General features: G+C 40.7%; 1 protein-coding gene across 11 annotated transcripts in view; it reads right to left on the reverse strand.

The window, feature by feature from the left end:
• Positions 1-25,212, reverse strand: part of ITSN1 (intersectin 1) — a 220,045-nt gene that overhangs the window by 124,740 nt on the left and 70,093 nt on the right. For all 11 annotated transcript variants that reach the window (XM_043593672.1, XM_043593684.1, XM_043593675.1 and 8 more), the window contains exons 3-7: positions 24,330-24,422; positions 23,272-23,335; positions 11,367-11,527; positions 3,733-3,912; positions 1,801-1,897 (exon numbers count right to left, since the gene is read on the reverse strand). In XM_043593672.1, the coding sequence (XP_043449607.1) occupies positions 1,801-1,897; positions 3,733-3,912; positions 11,367-11,527; positions 23,272-23,335; positions 24,330-24,422 (595 nt within the window). The remainder of the gene's footprint in view (positions 1-1,800; positions 1,898-3,732; positions 3,913-11,366; positions 11,528-23,271; positions 23,336-24,329; positions 24,423-25,212) is intronic.

Consider the following 25,212-nt stretch of genomic DNA (forward strand, 5'->3'; position numbering starts at 1 on the left):
TCACATTGGTACCTATGGCTTGTTAAGAGCCTGGTGTCTAAATAGGGCAATTTAAACACAATGGCTAAGCTCTCAATGGCATTTCACTTCCAGAACAGATTGTAACTAATACCCCATTTGCAATTTCCTTTCATTTCAACAAAGATATCTATTCCTCATATGTAAAAGCAAAGTTTTAATCATAAATTGAACCTCTCAGTCATCACTTACATGTGTTACCTATGCACTTATACTTAACAACATATACTTCATAATGCATTGGAAACGGCTCCCAAGCACTTTAAGAGTACCTAATTACAGTCACGTTTTCAACTATTATAAATTTCTTAATAAAAAACACTTACCAAGGTCGATTCTGCTGTGAGTACTTCTGCAACAGCCCTCTCATTTTAAACTAACTAATTTATGCTGATTCCAACTCTTGCCTATTTGTCAAAAGCTATTATCTTTCTCCTGCACCCCAGGAATGTAGGGTGTTGCACACAGAAGCTGCCCCAGATTACACTTATCAAGTCATAGTTTTATGCCGAGACTTCCCTGAAAACTTAAAGGGACTAAAAACTCATTAGCAGGTAACCAAAAATTAGATGCCACGTTCTAAAAATTTGCTGGAAATTGAAATTACTAAAAAGATGACTACCAATCTGACCCCCCCACAACCAGTTGCCTTAATAACATTACTGTTTGCTAATACTGATTACTTATTCATTCTTATGGCACAAATCAATTTTTTAATGTTTTAAGTTTGTTTATTTACATTGAGAGAGAGAGGGAGGGGCAGAGAGAGAGAAAACCCAAGTAGGCTCCGCACTACCAGGGCAGAGCCTGGGTGGGGGGTCGGGGGGCCTTGAACCCACAAGTCGTGAGATCATGCCCTGAGGCGAAATCAAGAGTCATGGGATGCTTAACCAACTGAACCGACCACCCAGGTGCCCCAGTCACACATCAATTTTAAGGCAGATTTCAAAATCCCTTGTGGAGAGTCACAGAAAACTCAAAACTTCAGCATGCATAGGAGAAAGACTAAGAAATAGGGAATTCAGTGTTGGATCACCTGAGTTTAAATCTCAGTTCTACCTTGTGGTAAAATGTAAACTGTAAGTGAGGATGATCGCTTCTTTGGGTTTATTTCCTAATTCACAATTCTGAGTCGGTATCTACTGCAGGTGGTTGGGGGCACAGAATGGGATTAACAAGGTGTTTGGCAAGTAGATGTTCAGCAATGTTCCTGAGTCTTAGGAATAAAACCTTAACGAGCGGAAGACAAGTATCTGTGTACCACCATTAACTGAAGTTTTCAGAGCAAACTTTCAGGTAAGAACTCATGCCTTAAAATCAGAAAGAACTCAGTTAAACTCCTGGCTCTATCATTTAGGAGCTATGTTATCTTGGGCAAATTCCATGAGATTATCTGAGATAGAATAAAAGATAAGGCCAACTGTGGCTCTAATCTTCATATAAAATTTTCTATAAATATGTAAAGGGTTAATAGAAAAGAGTTAATTTCCCCCTCCTACCTGGAGTTCTATTTTATTATTTTTAAACATTAGTAAAACTAGTAGCTGTTTGTTTTTGTTATTAAAAAAAGAACACCCAAGGTTTTTTAAGGAAATGTCATGTTCTTTATTTGTCATCTCTACAACATGTAAGTGATAAAACCTAGTAACATTATCCAGAACTAATTATTGGCATCCTACAAAATAAAAGACAATAAAGAACATAGTTAATTCACTTTCAGTTTTAGATGTTAATCAGATAATGGCTTTAATCCAATGCCCATTTAGAAACAAGCACACTTACCTAGCCACATCAAATGACTGTGCCTTCTGTAATTTAGTGTTTAATTGTGACCCTGGACCAGATCTACTGAAGGAAGAGCTCTTTGGCAATGTGGCTGCTGTAAAAATAAATAAATGGTGAATAATTTTAATCCTACAAAGAAAAGAAACATTTTCCTATTAGTGAAAATTAAAATATATACTCACCAAATCTGAGGCGGAAATTATTCCTCCCTTACTACCCTGGACTCAAAAAGAGTGACTTCCTCCTCACTCCCTGCCCCTTGCCAAAAATTTTTCTAGATTTACTCATTCCTACTGAAAATCACTTTGCTAAGTAGTAATGCTTATAATCCATAACTCTTTGTTAAAAGTTTCATATCACATCTTTTTTTGTAAATTAATTAATTAATTTATTTATTTATTTATTTATTTATTTATTTATTTATTTTGAGAGAGAGAGGAGAGAGCACACAAGCAGGGGAGGGGCAGAGAGAAAATCCCAAGCAGGCTCCTCAATGCTAGTGCAGAGCCCAACGCAGGGCTTGAACCCACAAACTGTGAAATCATGAGCCAAAACCAAGAGTTGGCCGCTTAACCGACTTAGCCACCCAGATGCCCCTGTATCACATCTTACGGGATCTGTTCCCATAGTTAAAGAAGCAACAGCTTAAATACATAGGATGGCATTTTCTTAACTGTGCTAAAGGAGCAGAAGTATTAGGTCCAGATGAAAGAAACAAAAGGTCCCAGCCTTGCAGTCCCGGCCAGATAACATGGGATGCTAGGGAGGGTCAGCCTTTGTGTCTGATTCCCATTAGGGCTGGTTAGCTGGGTGCCAGGAAAATACGCTGAGTCTCAGCCACATTCCCCACCTCCTGGCCTATTGTCTTGCAACATTTGCTATTAAGCCCAAAAGAAAACAAGACCGAGCACATGCATTCACAGACGCTACTTGAAAAGTAACTGCAACAACTTTTACAGCCGCCATCACGTCTATAGCCATGGCCACATATGAAAGGTAAACTACATGGGACAAGAAAATCTTAAAAAAAGAAAAAAAAAAGTGCTGCCTTTAGATTCTTTAGCTATAACTTACAGACAGATCTTGACAGATGGAATAAATCCAGGGAACTGGGCAGAGAAATAACCATTCAAACATAATCATTACCCATGGCTAAAATCCAGGCCATCATCGCTACTGAAATTACACAGACATATCCCAAGTACTTTTTTAAAAAAATACTTTACCCCCGGATAAGAATTCATTAGATGTGTAGACCACATCTACAATTTATGCTTTCTTTTCACTAAAGGGAAAAAGACTTCAAATAAAGTCTCAAATGAAATTAACTACAGCAGGAACTTTTTAATCCTTTCTATCAATGAAGGAAGCAGGTAATACTCCGTCTTTAATGTATTTAGCCATTTAATCAACTTCCTTCCCCCTTCCTCCTGATTCACTCCACCTCCTCAAAAAAAAAAAAAAAAAAAAAAAAAGAAATAGCTGTGTTCTCTTTTTCTCCCCATTCTCCTAAGGGAATGGCTTACTTATTAGCAATTCATAGCAGCTGAAGAAAAGTAGTAAGGGGAAAAAAAAAAAAAGTAGTAAGGGAAGAGAAAATGTTCAACTACTACTGATCGAACTTGAGTCGCTCCTGTCAAGCCCTTGAAAGGAAATTATGCTCTTGGTTTTAGCTGTTGAGTTCACCTTTGTCCATAATGGTACCAGAGCTCCATAATTTCATTCTCCGTTACCTCTCTCTAGCCTAACACATCCTATTCAGTGTTGGGAAAAAGTGAGATATTAAATTTTAAAAAAAGGGAGATCTCTTCCTCTGGAATAAAATGCCATTCAAATGTAATCAGAGAGTGATGACAGAAGATTTAACAAGAGCAAAGAGTAAAACACAAGTTGTAAAAAGTCAGTCTGTGGATTCAACAGGTCACATACCAGGATGAGCAAATGCGGGTAGAGGTTGTATAACAGGGGGAGCCCCGTTAGCCAGGGGAGGCACTGCTGCTGTAGGAACAGAAGATACTAGAGGTGGAGACATTCCCACAACTGGAATGGATCCCATTGGCACCGGAGCAACAGCTGTGAGTGGCGGCATGCTGGCGATGCCTCCTATTCCTAGGAAGAAGAAATCCCAGCAAAAGTCACATGGAACCACCTTTCCACGTTCAATGACAATTAATCCAGGAGTGTTTGAAGAAGAAACTTGCTTTCCAGCTCTAACATATTTTCATTTAAAATAGAAATTCAGAAAAAAAAATATAAATTCACATTAATTGTTTTGGAGAGTACCAAAAATTATGTCAAGAATCAATCACATCCTAAGGGCACAAGATCCAACTTGAAAAGGCATCTACTGGCCAAAGTTGAGGGTCAATAAGAATAATAACTGCAATGGAATGAAAGCCACAGAGGGAATTAAATTTATAAATTCATAATTATATTGAAAAAAATCCTAATTGGTCACCATAGGTAATCAATTTATTTTGAAAACTAGTATAAAGGAGGAAAAGAAATCAAACATTTATCCTCCTGCCTTTCCTTTACATATTCAACCTCAGAGTAACCAAACATTTTCATGGGGGAGTTTCTCTTGGTTAGAGGATTCTAACCAAAGAATGAAGAAATGATCAATGTTTCCTTTCTTTTTTCTCTGTCTGAACTTGTGATATTGTGTCATAAAAAGATACATATATCTGGTCTGTCCCTGGTTCCTGGCAGAGCTCCTAAAACCCTTGTGATTTCCTGACTGATAGGAACATCTTTTGTTACACAGTATTAGGTCTTGGTCCCTGGACACAAGAGCTTCTAAGACCCCTGGAATCTCTGGAGTGACAGAAGTCTTTTTGTATTTAAATAAGATGACTGGTGGCTGGGGGCCCCCAGAATACCTACCGGATGGGAGCTGATCACAGGAAAGACCAAGGCATGGTTAGAGGGTTGCAACTTTCAATCCCATCCCACCCCTCCCCACGTCCACACAGACCTCAGGGGAGGGTACAGGGGCTGGAGATTGAGCTAGTCAATGGCCAAGGATGTCATCAATCACACCATAGCAATGAGGCCTCCATAGAAACTCCTACATTACAGGGTTTGGAGAGCTTGCAGGCTGGTAAACACATCCACATGCTGGGAGGGTGGCACACCCCAACTCCGTCAGGACAGAAGCACTTACACACAGGACCCTTCTGGGCCTTGCCCTTATACACCCCTTCATCTGCCTGTTCATCTGTATGTATCCTTTGTCATATACTTTATAACAAACTAGTAAACCTAAGTAAATGTTTCTCTGAGTTTTGTGAGCTGTTCTAGCAAATTCAGAAAGGGGAAGAAGGGTGTGTGGGAGCCTCTGACTTTGTAGTCAAGTCAGACAGAAGTATGGGTACCCTAGCGACTGAGGGCTTGTGACTCAAGTCTGAAGTGAGGGCAGCCTTGTGGGACTGGGCCCTTCAACCCTTAGAATCTGACTCTAATTCCAGTAGTTACCACCAGAATTAATCATAAAAAAATAAGTTAGTGTCTGGAGAGTTGGAAAATTTGGTGGCATGGTTTTTCTGGACGCAAAATTCTTGGCTTTGTCTTTCCTCCATAATCCTAAATATATTACTCCGTTTTTTTCTGGCATCAAGCACTGCTATAGAGAAGTCTGAAGACATTCTAATTTTCTTCCTCTTGTAAGTCATGTGCTTTCTTTTGCTGTATACCCAAATAATTTTTTGTTTTTGTAGAATTTATCTTCGTGTTGGTTTCTCCAGGTTGACATTCTCAAGCATATGATATCTTCTTTCCAATAAAGTGTCAAATCTTTTATTTCCAGCAAGTTGTCTTAAACTAGTCTTTACCATTTGTTCTCTTTCCTTGCTTTGGTTTCCTTCTTCAGGTACTCCCAACTACCATACATTCACTTTCCTTTGCCTTCAATATCGGTCACTTTTTCTCAAATCCTTTTTATATCTTGTGCATTTCTTCTTAATGTTTGAAATCTTCCTCTTTTTACCTTGTTTCTCTTCTGATAGCATCTCTTGTGCTGCTTCTGGTTTGTCTTCAGTTCTGAAATGACTTTTTCTTTTATTTCTCATTCTTTTCTGAGTTCTGTCGCCTTATTTCCGAGGCTTTAAAATTCTGATTGTGGGGGCGCCTGGGTGGCGCAGTCGGTTAAGCGTCCGACTTCAGCCAGGTCACGATCTCACGGTCCGGGAGTTCGAGCCCCGCGTCAGGCTCTGGGCTGATGGCTCGGAGCCTGGAGCCTGTTTCCGATTCTGTGTCTCCCTCTCTCTCTGCCCCTCGCCCGTTCATGCTCTGTCTCTCTCTGTCCCAAAAATAAATAAAAATGTTGAAAAAAAAAATTTTAAATTCTGATTGTGTTGGTCTTTCACGACTTGTGTCATTTTCTTAGTATTTTTCAGCTTGTTTTGAAATTGTAGGTTCCTGGGATGCCCTCATTGTCCACAGAGCTGTTATTCAGCTCTTTATTCTCCTTTTCCTAATAATAACTTTGTGTGGGATTTGACCTTGCCTGATACTGCCTGTGGCTCATTTTTATGTGAGCCTTGCTTCCTGGGATTTCCAGCCTCTGTCCTCCACCTCCACGTTGGTCTGGACCTTCTCCTTCTTTCGTGTCTGTGTTGCCGCCCTGCTCAATTTGGATTCGACTCCCAGTCATTTCTCCTCAGGGTAGGGACTTGTCCCATGAGGAAGCCTTATTCCGCCAGCTTTCAAATAACCACTACAAAGACTAACATCCTTTTACCAGTTGACTACCTTTTCTGAATGAACATTTTCTAAATATTTCTAAAGAAATCCATCTACTGGAGGCTGTGTTTTAGATATCATTTCTCTGGACTCTGCTAAATTTTAATTCCTGAAATTTTCCCATCTCTCCTCAACCACTGGGTTTTCCCTCACTTCTCTAAAAATGCAGGAGCACTCCTCATCCTAAACACACCAGCCTTCAGCTGACATGCTCCTCCAGCTTTCTCTCTCCTTTCCAGTAGCACTCTCCCCTTTTCCAAGCCTTCAATCAGGCTTGAGTCTCTACCACTCCAATGAAACTGCTTTTCAAGGTCATATACAAATCCATCTTGTAAAATCCAATCATTTTTCTGTCCTATTACTCAATCTCTCAGAAGCAAATCCAACAAGGGAGCTCTGCCTCCTTGAAAAACGCTTTCTTGGCTAATGGGACAACAACCTTCTCTTATTTCACTCCTGGCTTCTTCCCTTTTACTACACCCTTAAATGTCACAGCACAGCAAGGCCTGCTCCCAGGTCTCCTGCCTACTCTAGTTGCACATTCTAGGGTATTTTATCCAATGCCAGGGATTTCAATGCCATCCATACTCAAATTCTCCCAGAGCTGATAGATCCTTCTTCTGAGTTCCAGACCCATGGATTCATCTGCCTCCTTGCAAATGCACTAGGCCCCTCACACTTAACATTACCAAGATTTGATTTATTTTTCTTCCACATTGATTATTAACACCCAGATCTAAATCCCCACTACCTCTTGCCCATGGCAAAAACCCCCTTACTGACTTCCCTGATTCTACTCTTGTCCCCTTGCAGTCCAGTCTTCAGATAACACAGATTATTTTTTCTAAATGCCTGTCGACCACGGGGTGCCTGGGTGGCTCAGTCGGTTGAGCGTCTGACTTCAGCTCAGGTCATGATCTGGTGGTTTGTGAGTTCAAGCCCTGCGTCAGGCTCTATGCTGACAGCTCAGAGCTCAGAGCCTGCTTCAGATTCTGTGTCTCCCCCTCTCTCTGCCCCTCCCCTGCTCATGCTCTGTCTCTCAAAAATAAATGTTATAAAAAAAATTAAATGTCTACCAACCATGTACTCTCTTACCCATAAGCTCTCTGTAGCTTTTCACTGCATTTAGAAAAAAAAAAATTATAGGGGAGCCTGGGTGGCGCAGTTGGTGGCTCAGTTCATGATCTCACAGTTTGTGAGCATGGGGCTCTATGCTAATAGCATGGAACCTACTTGGGATTCTGTCTCCCCCTCTCTCTGTCCCTCCCCAGCTTGTGCTCGCTCTTTCAAAATAAATAAACTTTTAAAAAAGAAAGAAAAAAAGATTCTCACTCATTAGTGGTTTTATTAGGCCCTAAACCATCTGGCTCTTGCCTTACCTCCCTGACCTGAAGGCCCACCAATACCTCAGCTACAGTGCTCTCATTTCTGTTTCTTGCACATAAACAGCTTCATTTTTGCCTTAGGACCTTTGCAACTGCTATTCCTTTTGCTTGGAACGTTCTCTCCTAGGTCTTCCTTCACATGGCTCTCATCTCTAATTCAGCTCAAAGTCATCTCTTTTCAGAGAATTCTGCCCTGCTCAACCTGTCCCGTCAGCATCTCTATCCTATTACCCTGTTGTACAGAACTGATTGCTTTTATCTTGCCCTGAAATAATTCACCCATATGCTTGCTTTCTCCAGCTTCATGAGAAGCTTCAAATTCTCCAGCTTCATGAGAAGCTTCAAAGCAGCAGGAGCCATGATATCTTGTTCACCAACATGTTCCTAGCAACTAGGGACACACAGTTGGGGTTTAAAAATAATGGTTTGATCTAATAAAACCATGGGATCTGGCAAATAAACAAGCAAAAGACAAATAACCCCTCCCTGAAACAGTTGGATTCAGAGTCAAAGAAGAATTCTGCTGTGTGCAAACACACTGAGGGAAGATACCAGGAACACTCACAGAATTTCCTGGAATATAGCTGGCTGTCCTTAAGCAAGTCACAGTATCACTGTACCCCATTTCCTCTCCTTCACATAGGGGAGTTGATCAACCCCTAGTTGGCCTCAGTTCCACATGTTAACATGTGTCTTAGCACCCACGCAGACAATGAACCCAGGAACAGTTACGTTCCATGCCACCCATATGGTTTGGTGATAATGACAGTGGGAAGGTAAATAGGGAAAAACTGTATGTTTGGACAGGTTCTACCTCCCTTTCTAGAAATATGGTCTTAAGCAAACTGTTCACCTTCGTAGAATCTTAATTCTCTCCTAACAGGCCTAATAATTTCTGTGTATTTTAGGGTTATTGTTGTGACCAAATAAAATACACGCGAAAGTATAATATGTAAGTGGTAGGAAATGCATGGTCAGATAATTTTTAATATTAATTAGAAAATAATGATAGTAGTAACAAATTATTTTCTTCTCAAAAGTAGCCATGTAAGAACTATTAAAAAAAAAAAAATTACCTGGGGTCAAGCTGAGAGGTGGAACTAGAAAGACTAGCAAAGGTCAGATCTTTGAGTTAACCTGGGCAAACCTGGTTAGGGCACAATGTACTTTTAACTTCTCTCATGTTCTGATATTCCCTGGTGATTCCTTTCTTGACACTAATTTCCCGAGGATGCTGGTGTGATGGGAAGGAGGGAAGGAAAGGCAGTGGGGAAGCCTAGGGGAAGACCTCAGGACTGGGGAATGGCAGCTCAGAGATCCCAGGTGCCCTCAGAGGCAGTGACAGGTTACTTAGGTGACGGTAAAACCGCCTGGGCAGAGAGGCCGCAACCTTGTGGGAATAAATCAGCAATGTCTCTAGAGTTGAAAGTCCTGCTGCAGAATGGAACAAGAGAAGACATATTAAATGTTAGAGGAAGAATTACTGACCCCGGGTTTGAGGGAAAAAGAGGAAATGGGATGCCTCTGGTTATTTGACTCTTCCTCCCCTCTGAGGTTTCTTCTTGCAGCCCCAGAAGGGAGGCCAAAAGACAACCAAACACCTTTTAGCTGTTTTAACCCATGGGTCCTGACCAAGCATTGGCTACAGGGACCTTCATGAGATTCAGAGCCACTTCCACTGAAAGAAGCCAGCTAACTAAGGGATCAGGACTGGGAACACAATGGACAAGACCAAGGACCCCGGGCACTATGAGCTGACCATACTCTTCACCCCTGCTCTTCCTAGCCTTTGCTCCTGTGTGATTTCCTGAGTTTTCCCTTCTTCCCTTGGATCGCTATCCTGTTTGCTTGACCTGCACCTTTTGCCTTATAACCACCAGTCTTGTGGCTAAACCTCAAGAGAAAGGCAACGCTCAGAGGTGTTTTTAATGGCAAATCTATTAAGCAAAGCCACAACATTTATTTATCTCAGCTTATCATTAACTGTATCAGAGACAACCTGCCTTACTATTGATTGCTCCCTCCCAAACCTATTTCACCTATCGCCTGCTATCAGATATATCAGGAGGAAGAAAGGGAAACCCTAGCCACAATTTTTGTGTTTTGTTTAAACTAAGAACTTTCTCATGAGTCAGATTTTAGATCTGATTACTGCAATCTTTAAATCAATGTAAATAATTAAAGTCTAAGGTGAGAACAGAGAAGAAATCAGGACTGTTGGTGATCTTAGTCAACTAATTACTGATTCGGTTTTAAGAAAAATATATAGTGGCGCCTGGGTGGCTCAGTCGGATGAGCATCCGACTTCAGCTCAGGTCATGATCTCACAGCTCGTGGGTTTGAGCCCCGCGTCCGGCTCTGTGCTCACAGCTCGGAGCCTGGAGCTGCTTCAGATTCTGTGTCTCCCTTTCTCTCTGCCCCTCCCCTGCTCATGCTCTGTCTCTCCCTGTCTCTCAAAAATGAATAAACGTTAAAAAAAAATTAAAAAAAAAAAGAAAGAAAAATATATGGCTAAAGGGTATCGTTTTATGGAATTGTGTTTTTAACTGACATAATGTTTGTTTCCTGCTTCATTTTGTTCTAAATGTGGCCAATTGTCTCAATACCATGAATTTAAAAACACACTGCTAGATACCATAATCCAAGGGAGCTGTTTATGCACAGGGGAAAATCAAAATGTTATGGAAACAGAAAGCCAACAGGAAGCATGTGGCATTGTGAAGGGTCAAGAATGAAGAGCAATAAAAAGGCAGAAGATGCGATAGCAGACTGCAAGTTTATTCTTTTTACCTTGACATTCTGTAGCTTTGCTTTCATTTTGATTACTAGCATCTGTTAGAAAGAAAACCACAAGACCCAAATGGTGTCACTTAGGCCAAGTCACCAAATCTGGGGCTTAAAACCCAACCTAATGGCAGACTGAAACTGCCCCAGAAACGTAGTCTTAACCCATCAGTCCAGAATCTTCTGATCAGAATCAATGAGGTCATCTGTCCCATGGGCCCTGTCCATCACCCAAAGGAAGATGAATGAGATAATTGACCTGATAAGACCCCCTGGCCTTCGACTCAAGGGAAAGTGATCTTGCCAGATACAATCTTTTCTTTTCTTGTGCCAACAACTTTCTTGCCCCACCCTCCTTCCTTCCCCTCTACTTGCTACATGAGTGCTGCCCCACACATGAACCACTTAATAAAGCCCATGATGTCTTCAAATTTACTCAGCTGAACTTCTGTTCTTTAACACATCCTAGGGTGTGAATGTGAACATGCTTCTTCTCTTCCAGCACCATCTGCCTGCACAGGACCATCACTTTTCAGACAGAATAGCCTCCTAGAATTTCACAAGGCTACAAACTGAAAAGGGGAAAAAAGGGAAATATTTATTTTTAAAATATACAATGAAATATAGGAACCAAGTCCTTTTCAGACTTACCAAAGGCTGGTGCACTAGAAATAGCGACCGGCTGCTGTTTCATGACAGGGGGAAGTGTGGAAGGGAGTTGGTACCCTTGTAGTTTCAGTTTGATAAGTTTCATAGCTATGGAAAACTCCACTTGATCCATTCGCCCGTCATTGTTCATATCAGCTAGCGCCCTGCAAACCAACACCAAGGGCTTGGAATGATTCTGACCATAAAAGAACCTTCCCATAACCACCATTCCCACCCACACAACAAAACAGTTGGCTCCCTTAGTCCCGGGGAGAACAAAAAACAGAAGAAAACAAAGCACGCCAAACCAAACCAAAACTTGTTTACCAAGCTATAGGAAGCCACCTGGGAATACTGACAAGGTTTTGTATGAAAGTAAGAACAGTTTTTATTGTGTTATTCTTTACTTATGTGATACATGAGGTAATGTTCAGTGTGAACGCCAGGATATGCAGCACTTTGGATATCTAATGGGATTCTTTCTGAGGTAGTGAAAATGTTCCAAAATCAGAGTGGCGATGGTTCACGACTCTGTGGACACACTAAAAACCAGTGAATTATACATTTAAAAGGGGGGAATTTTACTGTGTGAATTATGTCATAATACAGATGTTAGTGGAAGGGGCTTGCTGGCTCAGTTGGTGTATGCGACTCTTCATCTCAATGTCCTGCATTCAAGCCCTGCGTTTCCCCTAAAAAGATGTTGGGGTGGAGGAGTAGGAAAAGAGAGTTTACTTCTATAGATTCTTGACTAGATAGCACCAACCCCTCGACGAACCCTACCATGGGGACATGACATGGTGTGGTACACTATAGTTCTACTATACCTTTAAAGCTGTGAAAATTAATTGAGTTCCCGAACGTATTCATTATTTACAAATGGTACTCAGACACAGGTGGTCAAGTATAACTTGCAACGAGCGTTTTCCTACTCAGGTTTTTATTTTTTCTTTCTTTCTTTAATTTTTTTAAGGCTTATTTATTTTTGAGAGAGACACGGAGCACAAGTGGGGGAGGAGCAGAAGAGAGGGAAACACGGAATCTGAAGCAGGATCCGGGCTCTGTACTGACAGAGCCTGATGTGGGGCTCGAACCCACGAGCTGTGAGATCATGACCTGAGCCGAAGTCGGATGCTCAACCAACTGAGCACCTCTCTTCAACTTTTTTTTAAGTGTATTTATTTTTGAAAGAGAAAGAGAGAGCGCGCGCGCGAGCCAGTGGGGGAGGGGCAGAGAGAGAAGGAGAGAAAGAGAATCCCAAGCAGTTTCCAAGCTGTCAGCGCTTTCTTTTCTTTTCTTTTTTTAATGAAGTAGAGTTGACAATGTCACATTAGTTTCGGCGCAATGAGCTTTAATGTATGTTCTCTCAAAGAAGAGTAAGCAAAAGAAAAGGAAACTCATAGCCACCGGAAACTATGCAAACCACAACTGTGCATGTTCACAATTTATCCTCTTCTGCATGAAAAATGTTCACCCAAATTTCATTTCCTTTAGTCTAGATATTAAAAGTGTTAGGGTGATTTATTTTTAAAACCTATCTTAAGAAAAATTTTATTGGCGACAGCAAAACATAAGACCAGCGACTCCAGTTAAAATGCCATGACTAGCGATCTTAAATGAGCCACATCTAGTAATGTCTCAAAAAGAAAATTAAGTTTCATAGAAAAGAATCCCATGTTACTGAAGTTAACTCAAGGAAGCAAACATGAAACACAATAAAAAGCATGACATACAACAAAGATGAAAAATCTCTAAACATGTTGGGGGCACATGGGTGGCTCAGTAGGTTAAGTGTCTGACTTTGGCTCAGGTCATGATCTCATGGTTCGTGGTTTCGAGCTCTGCATTGGATTCTCTGCTGTCAGTGTGGAGCCCACTTTGGATCCTCTGCTCCCCCCCCTCTCTCTGCTCCTTCCCTGATTGTGCCCTCTGTCTCTCAAAGATAAATAAACATTTTTGGGGGACCTGGGTGGCTCAGTCAGTTAAGCATCTGACTTCAGCTCAGATCATGATCTCATAGTTCGTGAGTTTGAGCCCCATGTCGGGCTCTGTGCTGACAGCTCAGATCCTGGAGCCTGCTTTGGATTCTGTGTCTCCCTCTCTGTCTGACCCCTCCCCTATTCATGCTCTGGTCTCTCTCTCAAAAATAAATAAACATAAAAAAATTAAAAAAAAAAACAAACATTTTTTAAAAATCTCTAAAAATGTTAAAAGCTGTAAGAGTTGACACTATTCTTTGAGAAAATAAGAAAAAGTCACAAAGTGGGAGATGGGCTACAGAAACCACCTTTCTGCCTCAGCTAGGAGCACACCCCAATCTTCCTGTCGCCAGTGATCCCCTTCAGCAAACCAGTGGGGTCTGAATTTCACTCACTGACAGTAAGCTTGAGAGTTATTTTGCATGTTTCTTTCTCATCTGGATTCGTACATAAATCAGTTATTCACATCCTTTGCTAAGCTTTCTGATGGACTACATATGTTTTTCTTCTCAATTTGTAAGAGCTTGCTGTATATTACACATACATATTCATATTACATTCACTTTATCTGATTGTTTTAACTTATTATTATTCTGTTCATTTGTGTATAATATCTTTACCGTGGGAAATCCTACATTTTTATACTATGCGATTTCACTTATATGTGGAATCCAAAAAACAAAACAAATGAACAAACAAAACAGAAACAGACTCATAAATTCAGAGAATACAGGTTGCCAGGGGGGTAGACGGAGATGGGTGGGAGGATGGATAAAATAGGTGAAGGGCATTAAGAGGTACAAACTTCCAGCTATAAAATAAATAAGTCATGGGGGATGTACAGTACAGCATAGGAAATACAGTCAATAGTACTGTAATAACTCTGTATGGTGACAGATGGTGACTATACTTACCATGGTGATCATTTTATAAGGTATATAAAATGTCAAGTCACTGAGTTATATGCTTGAAATTAATATGATACAAGTTTATTAACTAACCCAGCCTCTTCTCATGAAACTAAAAAATATTTTTGCTGTAAAAGAAATGTTCATACGAAGTGATACCTATTTCTGGATAATCTACTATGAACAATTCCCGGGTCAATACAACAGTGATCTGATCACACTGGCTCTGTGGTACGGTCTGGTGCTGACGAGACTTTTCTCTTCTTAAACTTTGTTTGGCTATTCACAGATGTTTGGTTTTCTTTCCCCTATGAATTTTAAGATCATTTATCTGTTCTGCAAACAACCCTACAGGGCACCAAGCTGTAACGACATTAGCCCAACAAGGACACTAGTATGTCCTAGAGTTTGTTCAACTCCACAAATATTTCCTTTAATAAGATTATATCACTTTTCTTGGGGTGCCTGGGTGGATTAGTCAGTTAAGCGTCTGACTTCAGCTCAGGTCATGATCTCACCGCTCCCAGGTTTGAGCCCCAGGTCAGGCTCTGTGCTGACAGCTCAGAGCCTGGAGCCCGCTTCAGATTCTGTCTCCCTCTCTCTCTGCTCCTCCCCTGCTTGCTTGCACTCTGTCTCTGTCTCAAAAATAAATAAATGTTAAAAAAAAAAAATTTTTTTTTAAAGATTGTATCACTTTCTTCTTGTAAATAATAACTTTATTAAATGTATTCTTAGGAGTTTTATCATTTCTATCATTATTTTAAATGGAACATTTCCCCCATTTCCATATTTAGGGGTTTATTTCAAGCATAGAGAAAAATTTTGCTTCTACTAATCATGTATGCTATATTCAGCTATCTTACCAAACTTCTATAAACACTACGTCTTTACACTGAAATCTCTTAGTTTTGTTAAGTATATAATCATATAACTGGCAAAAAAGAGTGCTAACTTTCATTTCCAGTATTTATATACTTCCTTTTTTTTTAATTGGTCTTACTGCCTCTAAGACATCATTGAATGTGTGGGCATCCTGTGAAGCTCTAGGTTTCAATGAAATGGCTGCAATGCTTCACTATTTAGAAGAATATTTGGTAGTGATCTCTAGAAAGTAGCCTGACATATTAACGGAGCTTCCTTTCGACATATAAGAACTGTGTACTTTTTTTTTTTTAAATCAAATGCCTATTCAGCATCTGCTGATCTGATCACACTTCCTTTTGCTATAATAATGCTGAGAAAATGTCTTGATTCTGAACCAAACTTACGCTGCTGGCATAAACTCAAGTCAGTCATGGTTTTAGTACATTGTGGAATTCTATTTGCTACGATTTTGTTTTGATTTTTGCATCCATATTCATAATTGAGCCTGGTCTCTGGTTTGTTTTATTTGTAACTATTTTAAGGTTTTATACAGGAAGTTAGGGTGAACTTTCCTTCTTTTGCTAAGGTTTTCTAAAAAGATACTCAGCAAATGGTTTTCAGGGGAAAAAAACCTTGCTAACAATCAACATCAACATGCATACTTAAAAAAAAAAATCAAGCAGATGGATTCTCACTCTCAATTCCCAACACCACTGCCCCCCAAAACACATTTTCTTTCTTTCTTTTTCAATGTTTCTTTATTTTTGAAAGAGAGTGAGCAGGGGAGGGGTGGGGTGGGGGGGAGGGACAGAAGATCCAAAGCAGGCTCTGCACTGTCAGCACAGAGCCTGATGTGGGGCTTAAACCCATGAACCGTGAGATCATGACCTGAGCCTGAAGTCAGACGCCTAACTGACTAAGCCACCCAGGCACCCCCAAAGCACATTTTCTAGTGAGAAATAAATATCCAATGTGGGATAATGACTAGCTGAGGGAGAAGAGACTTTCTAGAACTTTTCAGGGTTTAATTAGAATTTCATGTTTCTGAAAACCTTCCACTAAAATGCCTCAGTGGGAGAGGAGGGGAGACGTGTAATCTTCCAGTTCCAGGTGCTTGACTTTAAGCCACCCACCACAATCCTACATCTTTTTGAGAGTTTTGTGTCATCTTTCTTAAAACCTTTTTTGCTCAACTAACAAAACATAACTGTTGGGACCCACTGGTAGGAAAACGCCAAAGGACTTTACGCAAATACATTAGTTACTCCTACAAAGCTCATCTCTCTCTTCCTTCCCCTCTACCAGTGAAAAAGCTGGAACATTAGAAGAGCTGAAATTCTATTTCTCAAGGTCTCTCTGGGAAAAAAAAAAAAAAAAGGACTTCAGCTCAGCCATCCGCTTTCACCTCCATTTATAGTTCAGTCATTTCTCTTAAAAAAAATTTTTTTTTAACGTTTATTTATTTTTGGGACAGAGAGGGACAGAGCATGAACGGGGGAGGGGCAGAGAGAGAGGGAGACACAGAATCGGAAACAGGCTCCAGGCTCTGAGCCATCAGCCCAGAGCCCGACGCGGGGCTCGAACTCACGGACCGCGAGATCGTGACCTGGCTGAAGTCGGACGCTTAACCGACTGCGCCACCCAGGCGCCCCTATAGTTCAGTCATTTCTAATAATCCCCCCAAAAGATGAAGAATCCTAAAATTAAATTCATAAAACTTCCAAAGTGAAAAAAGACACAAGCAAAAAACAGGCATAAGTCAAACAATTATTGTATATGACTCAAAAACAAAGTGGTCTTGGGGCACCTGGGTGGCTCAGTCGCTTAAGCATCCGACTTCAGCTCAGGTCATGATCTTGCGGTTCGTGAGTTTGAGCCCCGCGTTGGACTCTATGCTGACAGCTCAGAGCCTGAAGCCTGCCTTGGATTCTGTCTCCCTTTCTCTCTGCCCCTCCCCCACTCACGCTCCGTCTCATGAATAAATGTTAAAAAAATTTTTTTTTTAAAAATAACAACAGGGGCGCCTGGGTGGCGCCGTCGGTTAAGCGTCCGACTTCAGCCAGGTCACGATCTCGCGGTCCATGAGTTCGAGCCCCGCGTCGGGCTCTGGGCTGATGGCTCGGAGCCTGGAGCCTGTTTCCGATTCTGTGTCTCCCTCTCTCTCTGCCCCTCCCCCGTTCATGCTCAGTCTCTCTCTGTCCCAAAAATAAATAAACGTTGAAAAAAAAAATAAAAAATAAATAAAAATAAAAAAATAACAACAAAGTGATCTTAAAATACAATGTTTAGCCTGACATTAAAACCCATACATAGCAACAAGCGGGGTTGAGATGAGAGAGGACCACGGGTCTGCTGAAATCTTCAGGGAAAGCGACATGAAAGCGTGTGTAACACGCTGGTGAGAAAAAGTGTTAAAAGTCCAAATGAAGGGAAATCTGGCAACATCTCCAGAATTACCTAGGCGTTTACTCTTTGACCCAGCAAACCCACACCTAGGATTTGACCCTGAAGATACACACCTCCAGCAATATAAAAATATACATGCTTCAGCTCATTCATCATTGCTACATTATTGGAAATAACTGAAATGCACACACACAAGAGACCGGCTGAATATATTACAGTATATCTTCTAGAAGGACTACTATGTAACTGTAGAGAAAGAGAGAGAGAGAGAGAGAGAGAGACAGGGGGAGAGACAGAGAGAGAGAGATCTATAGAATGATACGAGTGATTTCCAGGATGTGTTGTTAAGTGAGAAAAGCAAAGAACAAAAGAACATTTACAGGTGGTAATCCTGAAAGTAAGAAGGAAGAGAACATAATTTAAATATAGATATGCACACTAAATATAGATATATTATAAACCTGCTTTTTTCCCAACAGAAATAAATAAAGGAAGGATGATAAGAAACTAACAAAACAGGTGAGCCCAGGGATGAAGGAATAGCACAGGGAATAACACGTCTCTGGGTTCACTTTTTTGTATGGTTTTGGCTTTCAGAACCTTGTTCATGTGTTACATACTCAGAAATAAAATTAAAGTCCACAAAGAAAGGAGATCCATAAACTGAAGAAGAACAAAAACAGATAAACCCAAGAGTATTTTAAGTAAGTCACATACCCACATAGGAGGAGTAACGTAGTACTCAGGGTCTAAACAGCAGGGACCATGAAGCACTCACTCCTGGATTCCAAGGACTGTGTTTGTAGTGGACATGAGTGTGGCAGTTGTGAAAGTACTTTCTTTGTCTTCCAGGATTAAAGGATAAGACCACCTCTCCTCGCTCACCTCATTCACTGCATGGAGGTGAAAGCCTGTGGCCCTTGGGGACCCACTGCACTCATGAAGGCTTCTCACAGAATGCTCCTCTCTCACAGTGTAGATCAATCCAGCCTACTCATTCATTCATTGATTCATCGATTCATTCATTTGTTTTTTTTTTTATTCATCCAACAAATAATTTTTGAAGAGAGGTACCTAGTAAGGCCCAGGCCCTTTCTAGGAATTGGTGTCACAATTGTGAAAGAGACAGAGAAGGTTCCTGCCCTCACAGGGCTAATATTTTAGGGCAAGCAGACACTAAACAAGAGAACTAATCAAATGATACCCCATGACGGTAACTGCTGTTAAAAAATTAAAACAAGGTAGTGGGAGGGAGAAGATGGTGGGTAGGAACAGGTGGGCAGAGGGAACTACTTCAGATGAGGTGACATATGAACCGAAACTTGAAGGGTAATCAGCCAGCTCGCTATGTAAGGATCCGGAGGAACTATATTACAGGAAGAGGATATACCAAGTGCAATGACCCAGAAGTCAAGAAGAAGCCTGGCCCGTTTAAACAGAAAGGTCAGTGAAACTGGAATACAAAAATTGAGGAAGAGAGAAGTGGAAAATTAAAGAGGATGAAAAAAGCATCCTGATAGGAGCCTTGATAGGACTTTAGATTTTCTTCTCAATGGGGAATTTAAAATAGATTGACTTTTCACAGAGATAGTGTGGGCACTGTATGAAGAATGAAATCTAAAGGGGCAAGTTTGAAAGAGACTCTAAGTCAAAATGCTGACCAGTGAGCCCAAGTGAGAAGACAAATTAGGACAACAGCAATGGCAACGGAAAGAAATGGCCAGACTGGGGATAAGGTCTGTAAATGGAGCCAAAAGGCTGCGCCGATGGACGGAACGTGTAGGGCGAGGAAAAGAGAGGAATCACGAGGGGCTCCCAGGAGCTGGACAGACGCTCAGTGCCATGAACGGAGGGTGGAGAGAGAAGGGATGCAGGGGAGGGAATGGGAATTCAGGATGACTTTTTCAGTTTTTGGTAAACAAGTTTGGCAAACTGATCTTTCTGGGGGCCGGAAGGCCCTTCTGACAGAGGCACAGAAGTGTCCTAAGACACTGCACGTTATACAACTGTTGGCCCTGCCCCCAAGCCCCTCGCTGCAGAGATAGATCACCAAGCCGTTCTAACATTTGCCTTTAGGTCCCAGGTTCCTGCCTTCTCTCTCTGGGCCCGCTTCCCGGTGGGCCTTCCTGCGCCTCATTTCTCTCCTTAGGAGCCTCTAATCCCCATTTCTGTGGCCTCTACTGCTTCTGATGTCAAACCCTTCTTCATTCAAACTCTTTTTATTTCTTGGACCATCCAGGCTCCTGTCCATTCCCCTCTGCTTTCTTCTCCTCCCTCTCCACACGAGGCCAAGGTTGAAACTATAAACATCTGGAGTTGCCAAAAGGATACAGGATATTTGCCAGATCCCTTCCAGCTCCTTATTAGTAAGACAATTTCTAGGAAGCTGTCTCATCTTTGGCACTACACATACCAGCTTGACTCTATCCTCTGAGAATTCAGGTTTCCCTGGATGGTTAATTGGAGATTGGGCTGGATAGGTAAGTTGCCCCAAAGGGTCAGTAGGTTACAGTTTTAAAAGTTCACAAACTAGTTAACTGGAATATAGTTTCTACCTGAAACAAAACCTATACAGGTTTATAACACACATTCCCCAGCAATCCACATCATTCATGTATTCGAACTGAAGTCCACAGCAAAGAAAGTAAGTCCCAGAGAGATAGCTACTATTATAATTCCAAACTCTCAATCCAAAATTTTCTTCTTCCCCCCCATGACTCACAAAGGGACTCCTCAAACCTTCAGACTCAAACCTACTCCTCTTTCCACCAAAAGGGGCACGGACCTTCCCCGGCACCCCACCACAAAACCCACAAGAGAGCACAAGAATAGCATGACAGATGGAAAGTGAAAACTATTTCATTAGATCAACGGTTATTGCTTATACATTTAAAAACCTAACTCTGGGGGCACCTGGGTGTCTCAGGTAGTTAAGTGTCTGACTTTGGCTCAGGTCATGATCTCACGGCGTGAGCTGAAGCCTCCCATCGGGCTCCTTGCTGACAGTGCGGGGCCTGCTTGGGATTCTCTCTCTCTGCCCCTCTCTCAACTCTCTCTCTCTCTCTCAGAATAAATAAACTTTAAAAATACATACATACATACATACAGACATACAGACATACATACATACCTACCCTGAAGAGGTCAAGTATTGTTCAGGGTTACCAAATAAGTGTCAGTGGTAGGGCTGAAAGATCTTACTCCTACTTTGCACTACGCTATTCTGTCATCTTAGCAGGACAGCTGTGGTTCATGAAATTTATGATTACTCAAAGACATTTCTTTGGGGAAAAGATACTTACTTAGAGGCATGCTTCCCTCACCCCCTAATAACAATTCTTGATAAAAGGAAAACATGCCATCACAAATTTATTTAATGAAATGTCAGAAAAAATTAAAAACAAAGAACAGTTTTGACTCAAGCCAAGGCTGCCAATTCATCACTTTTGTTGTTAATACAAATTTTCACTATAAAAATAGTAAGTTGGAAAAATGACTTTAATATGCTTAGCTAAAAACAGTTTGGAAAGCTGACACTAACATAATTGCACAAAAAAAATGAAATTTACTAGATAATACTTTATTTTGCCCCATTATAGTCATTTCTACATGGCAATTTTTATACTGCTATTAACTATATATCCTTCCACCAGACTGCAATTTCTATGGAAGCATGGATTTTGTCTATTCTGTTCACTGATGTACTCCAAGCACCTATAATAGTCACGGACCCATAGTAGACATTCCATAAATATTTTCCACTGTTGATAAATGTAAGGTGTCATTTTCTTGCAGCATAACGCACCGTAAAACTGCTTCTTGGGGCGCAGTCGGTTAAGCATCTGACTCTTGATCTCAGCACAGGCCATGATCTCACAGTTTGTGGGTTCAAGCCCCACACTGGGCTCTGCGTTGATGGCATGGAGCCTGCTTGGGATTCTGTCTCTCCTTCTCTCTGTCCCTCCCCTGCTTGTGCTCTCTCTCTCCAAAGAAATAAATAAACTTAAAAAAAAAAACAAAAAGAACCCTGCTTCTTGAATGAATGTTCATAAATTGGGAATATAGCACAAAAGCAGAATTCAATGGAGGAAGCTATATCTGGGAAAGGAAAGTTCTAGTGAGTCATCTTGACTGACGATGTGAAATACAATCATCTACCAGAACACAAAGCAAATGAAAGCTTCTTACAGTTAACACAGATGTCACATGTCTCTTGAATTTAAACTCGGGCACTCAACTGCCAGGGCAGTGCCCCTGTGCTCACATAAGCATAAGTTCTTGCTCTTCCCACCACTCTCCCACCCCTTGCAAACCTTTTACTTCATTTTAAAAGTAATTCCAAAAACCTTGGTTATCTGATTTTCCCAGCTCAAAGTAGATCAGAAGAGCTAGAAGGGCATCAGAGGAAGAGGCTCACCAATTGGAAGAGACAGTCTGGCAGCCGATATGCTGACAACCAGGAAAGAGAAAAGAAAGCAGACACCAAAAAAAGCACAGGAATCTGGTATCATTTAGTTTCAATTCAAATATAGCCATATACAAATGTGTGTGTGTGTATATGTATGTATGTATGTATATATGCGTATATATGTATGTATATGTGTATGTAGATTTCCCATGAGAGTTTTGCTATTCTGAACACAGTAAGTGCTTTTCATACTGATGATACTTTAATTAAACTGCCTACATTCTGTAGACTCTGCTTGAAGGCAACAAGGAACTAAGTCAATCTTTATTAATTTGCATATTATAAGAAAGGCCGATCATTTAAGGGGACAAGTAATTAGCTGGGCAATTTAGTTCTGTGGAATACCCAATCCCTGACAATGACAGCAGGTACCTTTTTGGGTTTTGTTTTGAGGGCCTATTACACACCAGGTCCTATGCTAAGTCCTTTATACACGGTTTCTCTGCTAATGTTCTCAACAACCCTTTAAGGAAAATATATCTTCCCTTTTTCTAGATGAGAAAACAGGTCAGAGAGGATAAATACATGCTCTAAATCATAAGGATAGAACACCGTACAGCTGGGATTCAAACTCAGGAGTGTGACTACAAATCCCGTGCTCTTTCTACTGCACAGCAAACTGACTCCCCAACACTAATAAACCCTGGAAATGAAGTATTAACTGCAAAAGCCGCACTGTGTGGGAAAATGTGACCTCTTGGCAACACAACTCAGCGTGACATGACCAAAGTCGTAAACTTAAAATCCACAATTATATTTTCCACTTTTTTTTTTTACTGGCCCTTTCTTTCCTGTGGGTTCAAAAGAATGAATGCTTATTTGTGATAGTTAATCCAGGAATTCAACAATATTTACTAAGCATTCACTTTGTACAACACTGTAATATTTCACTATTCCGCTGGTGGTTTCGCTACTAACCCTCAAATATTTTCCTTACCTTTTAGTCAATGAAAGATACAGAACCATTACATTATAAAGCGAGAAATGTGGGACTTTCAGATGAGCATGGGTGATGTAAATAAGGCTAAAACAAATTAATGAGAAAATACCGAAGTGTAGATTTCTCCACTGGGAATTCAACTTTTTGACAGTGTTATCTTGCAAATGTCACCACTTTGTCTTTTAAAGTCCCACCTTAGAAAGCTACTTTTCAGAAGTATTCTCTGGTTAAGAAGGAGTAGAGTATTTCAGACCAGAGATTTATGTTCACCTTCTGTATCTTAAGAAATCCTATTACTGGAATATTTTATTTTACCTTTTGCTTATGCTAAGTTCCAACTTACCATATCTGTGCTAAAACAGGCTGAGGTAACCCAGATTGAAAAAAAAAGTTTCTAGCTTGATCACCTGTAAATTAAATGAAAACAGTTTCAGGAAACAAACAACAGCTGACCGGTATCTTCTTAGAGCAAAACTGCAAAAATAATAAAGAGGCTGGCAATTCTGCAAATACTGAATTAAATATAGGATAAAAGCCAAAGCCTATAAGCAGCAGTAAAATGAACCCATCAGCACTGACTTTAGAACTTAGAACTTAACACGTTAGCAGGGGTAGATTGTCCACTCTAATTAGTCTGCTATTTAGTAAGACGGGAACAGTTATGACAAAGCATAGGACATATGACAAAGCACATCTATTTAGGAATCCTCAAGAAACTGATGACCCCACACTTCTACTTTTTAGGTTCTCTGCCATTCCTAATATCTGTACTTCAAACCGTCAGTACATCTGATACATTTATGGAGAAAAAGTAACAATGATTACAAGATTCACATCAGTGATTAACAATTAATAATTTAAAGATAATGGTGATATACACACACATAAAAACAACTCCCCAGGAAGTCTAGATCCCATTTTTTTTCTAAAGCTAACTCCTAAAGAGTAACCAAACAGAAAAGATAATAGATAAGGCAAGGTACAAAAAGAACTTTAAGGATACAGCAATGAGAGAATTCTGTCGTTGGCTTTTTTTTTTTTTTTTTAAATATTCAGAATCTGTTCATTTATTTACATTTCCCAAACCAGTTCAAGATCAAAATTAAACAAGCATTTTAATTTAAGGACCACAGCCCATTGCTTTATTACTTAAAGAATGTGGTACATTGATTCTCACCAATTCCCATCAGCGATATGCCCAAAACAAGTGGCTTGACATCCATTAAGGAATGCAAAGAGGCTTGAATGCATTATAGGAAATGCAACTGAAAAAATACAGGCTCAAGGCTAAGGCAAATGTCCCCTTGGCCATATGTGCCCACCTCAGCTTCGCATAATAGATTTTCCACAGGTATATGCACTGCTAATAAGTAAAAATGTAAAAATGCTGTTTCCACTTACCAGTAATAAATCCGGATATTGGCTTTAAACTATGAAACTGTTGATCGTGCTTTGCTCTTTCCTCTACAGTTATGGCCCAGATATCCAGGCTGCCTAAACCCAAAGAAAAGAAAAAGAAATTATTCAATGAGAAAAGAATAACAAAGTGCTCACACACACTATTTCCCTAGTACTTTCAGATTCTGTCACTATGTTATCAATTATTTGATTGATTAGTATCTGTTTGTCCTTGGGTGTTACGCATATAAAGTTAGAAAATTAAGAGTAAAACAGGCCAAAATAAGAAAGATACCAGCACAAATTCTTTTTTAAAAAATTTGCCCTATAATCTTATAGTTAGCAGGACTATTTAAAGACATAAGTTAAGGGGCGCCTGGGTGGCGCAGTCGGTTAAGCGTCTGACTTCAGCTCAGGTCACGATCTCGCGGTCCGTGAGTTCGAGCCCCGCGTCAGGCTCTGGGCTGATGGCTCAGAGCCTGGAGCCTGCTTCCGATTCTGTGTCTCCTTCTCTCTCTGCCCCTCCCCCCTTCATGCTCTGTCTCTCTCTGTCTCAAAAATAAATAAACGTTAAAAAAAAAAAAAAAATTAAAGACATAAGTTAAGGGGCGCCTGGGTGGCGCAGTCGGTTAAGCGTCCGACTTCAGCCAGGTCACGATCTCGCGGTCCGGGAGTTCGAGCCCCGCGTCAGGCTCTGGGCTGATGGCTCAGAGCCTGGAGCCTGTTTCCGATTCTGTGTCTCCCTCTCTCTCTGCTCCTCCCCTGTTCATGCTCTGTCTCTCTCTGTCCCAAAAATAAATAAAAAAACCGTTGAAAAAAAAAAATTTAAAGACATAAGTTAATAATCATTTATTTATATAAACTCAAGCAATGAACCAGGTGAAAA

Source organism: Prionailurus bengalensis, chromosome C2 (genome assembly GCF_016509475.1).
Source record: "Prionailurus bengalensis isolate Pbe53 chromosome C2, Fcat_Pben_1.1_paternal_pri, whole genome shotgun sequence".
NCBI classification, from domain to species: Eukaryota; Metazoa; Chordata; class Mammalia; order Carnivora; family Felidae; genus Prionailurus; species Prionailurus bengalensis.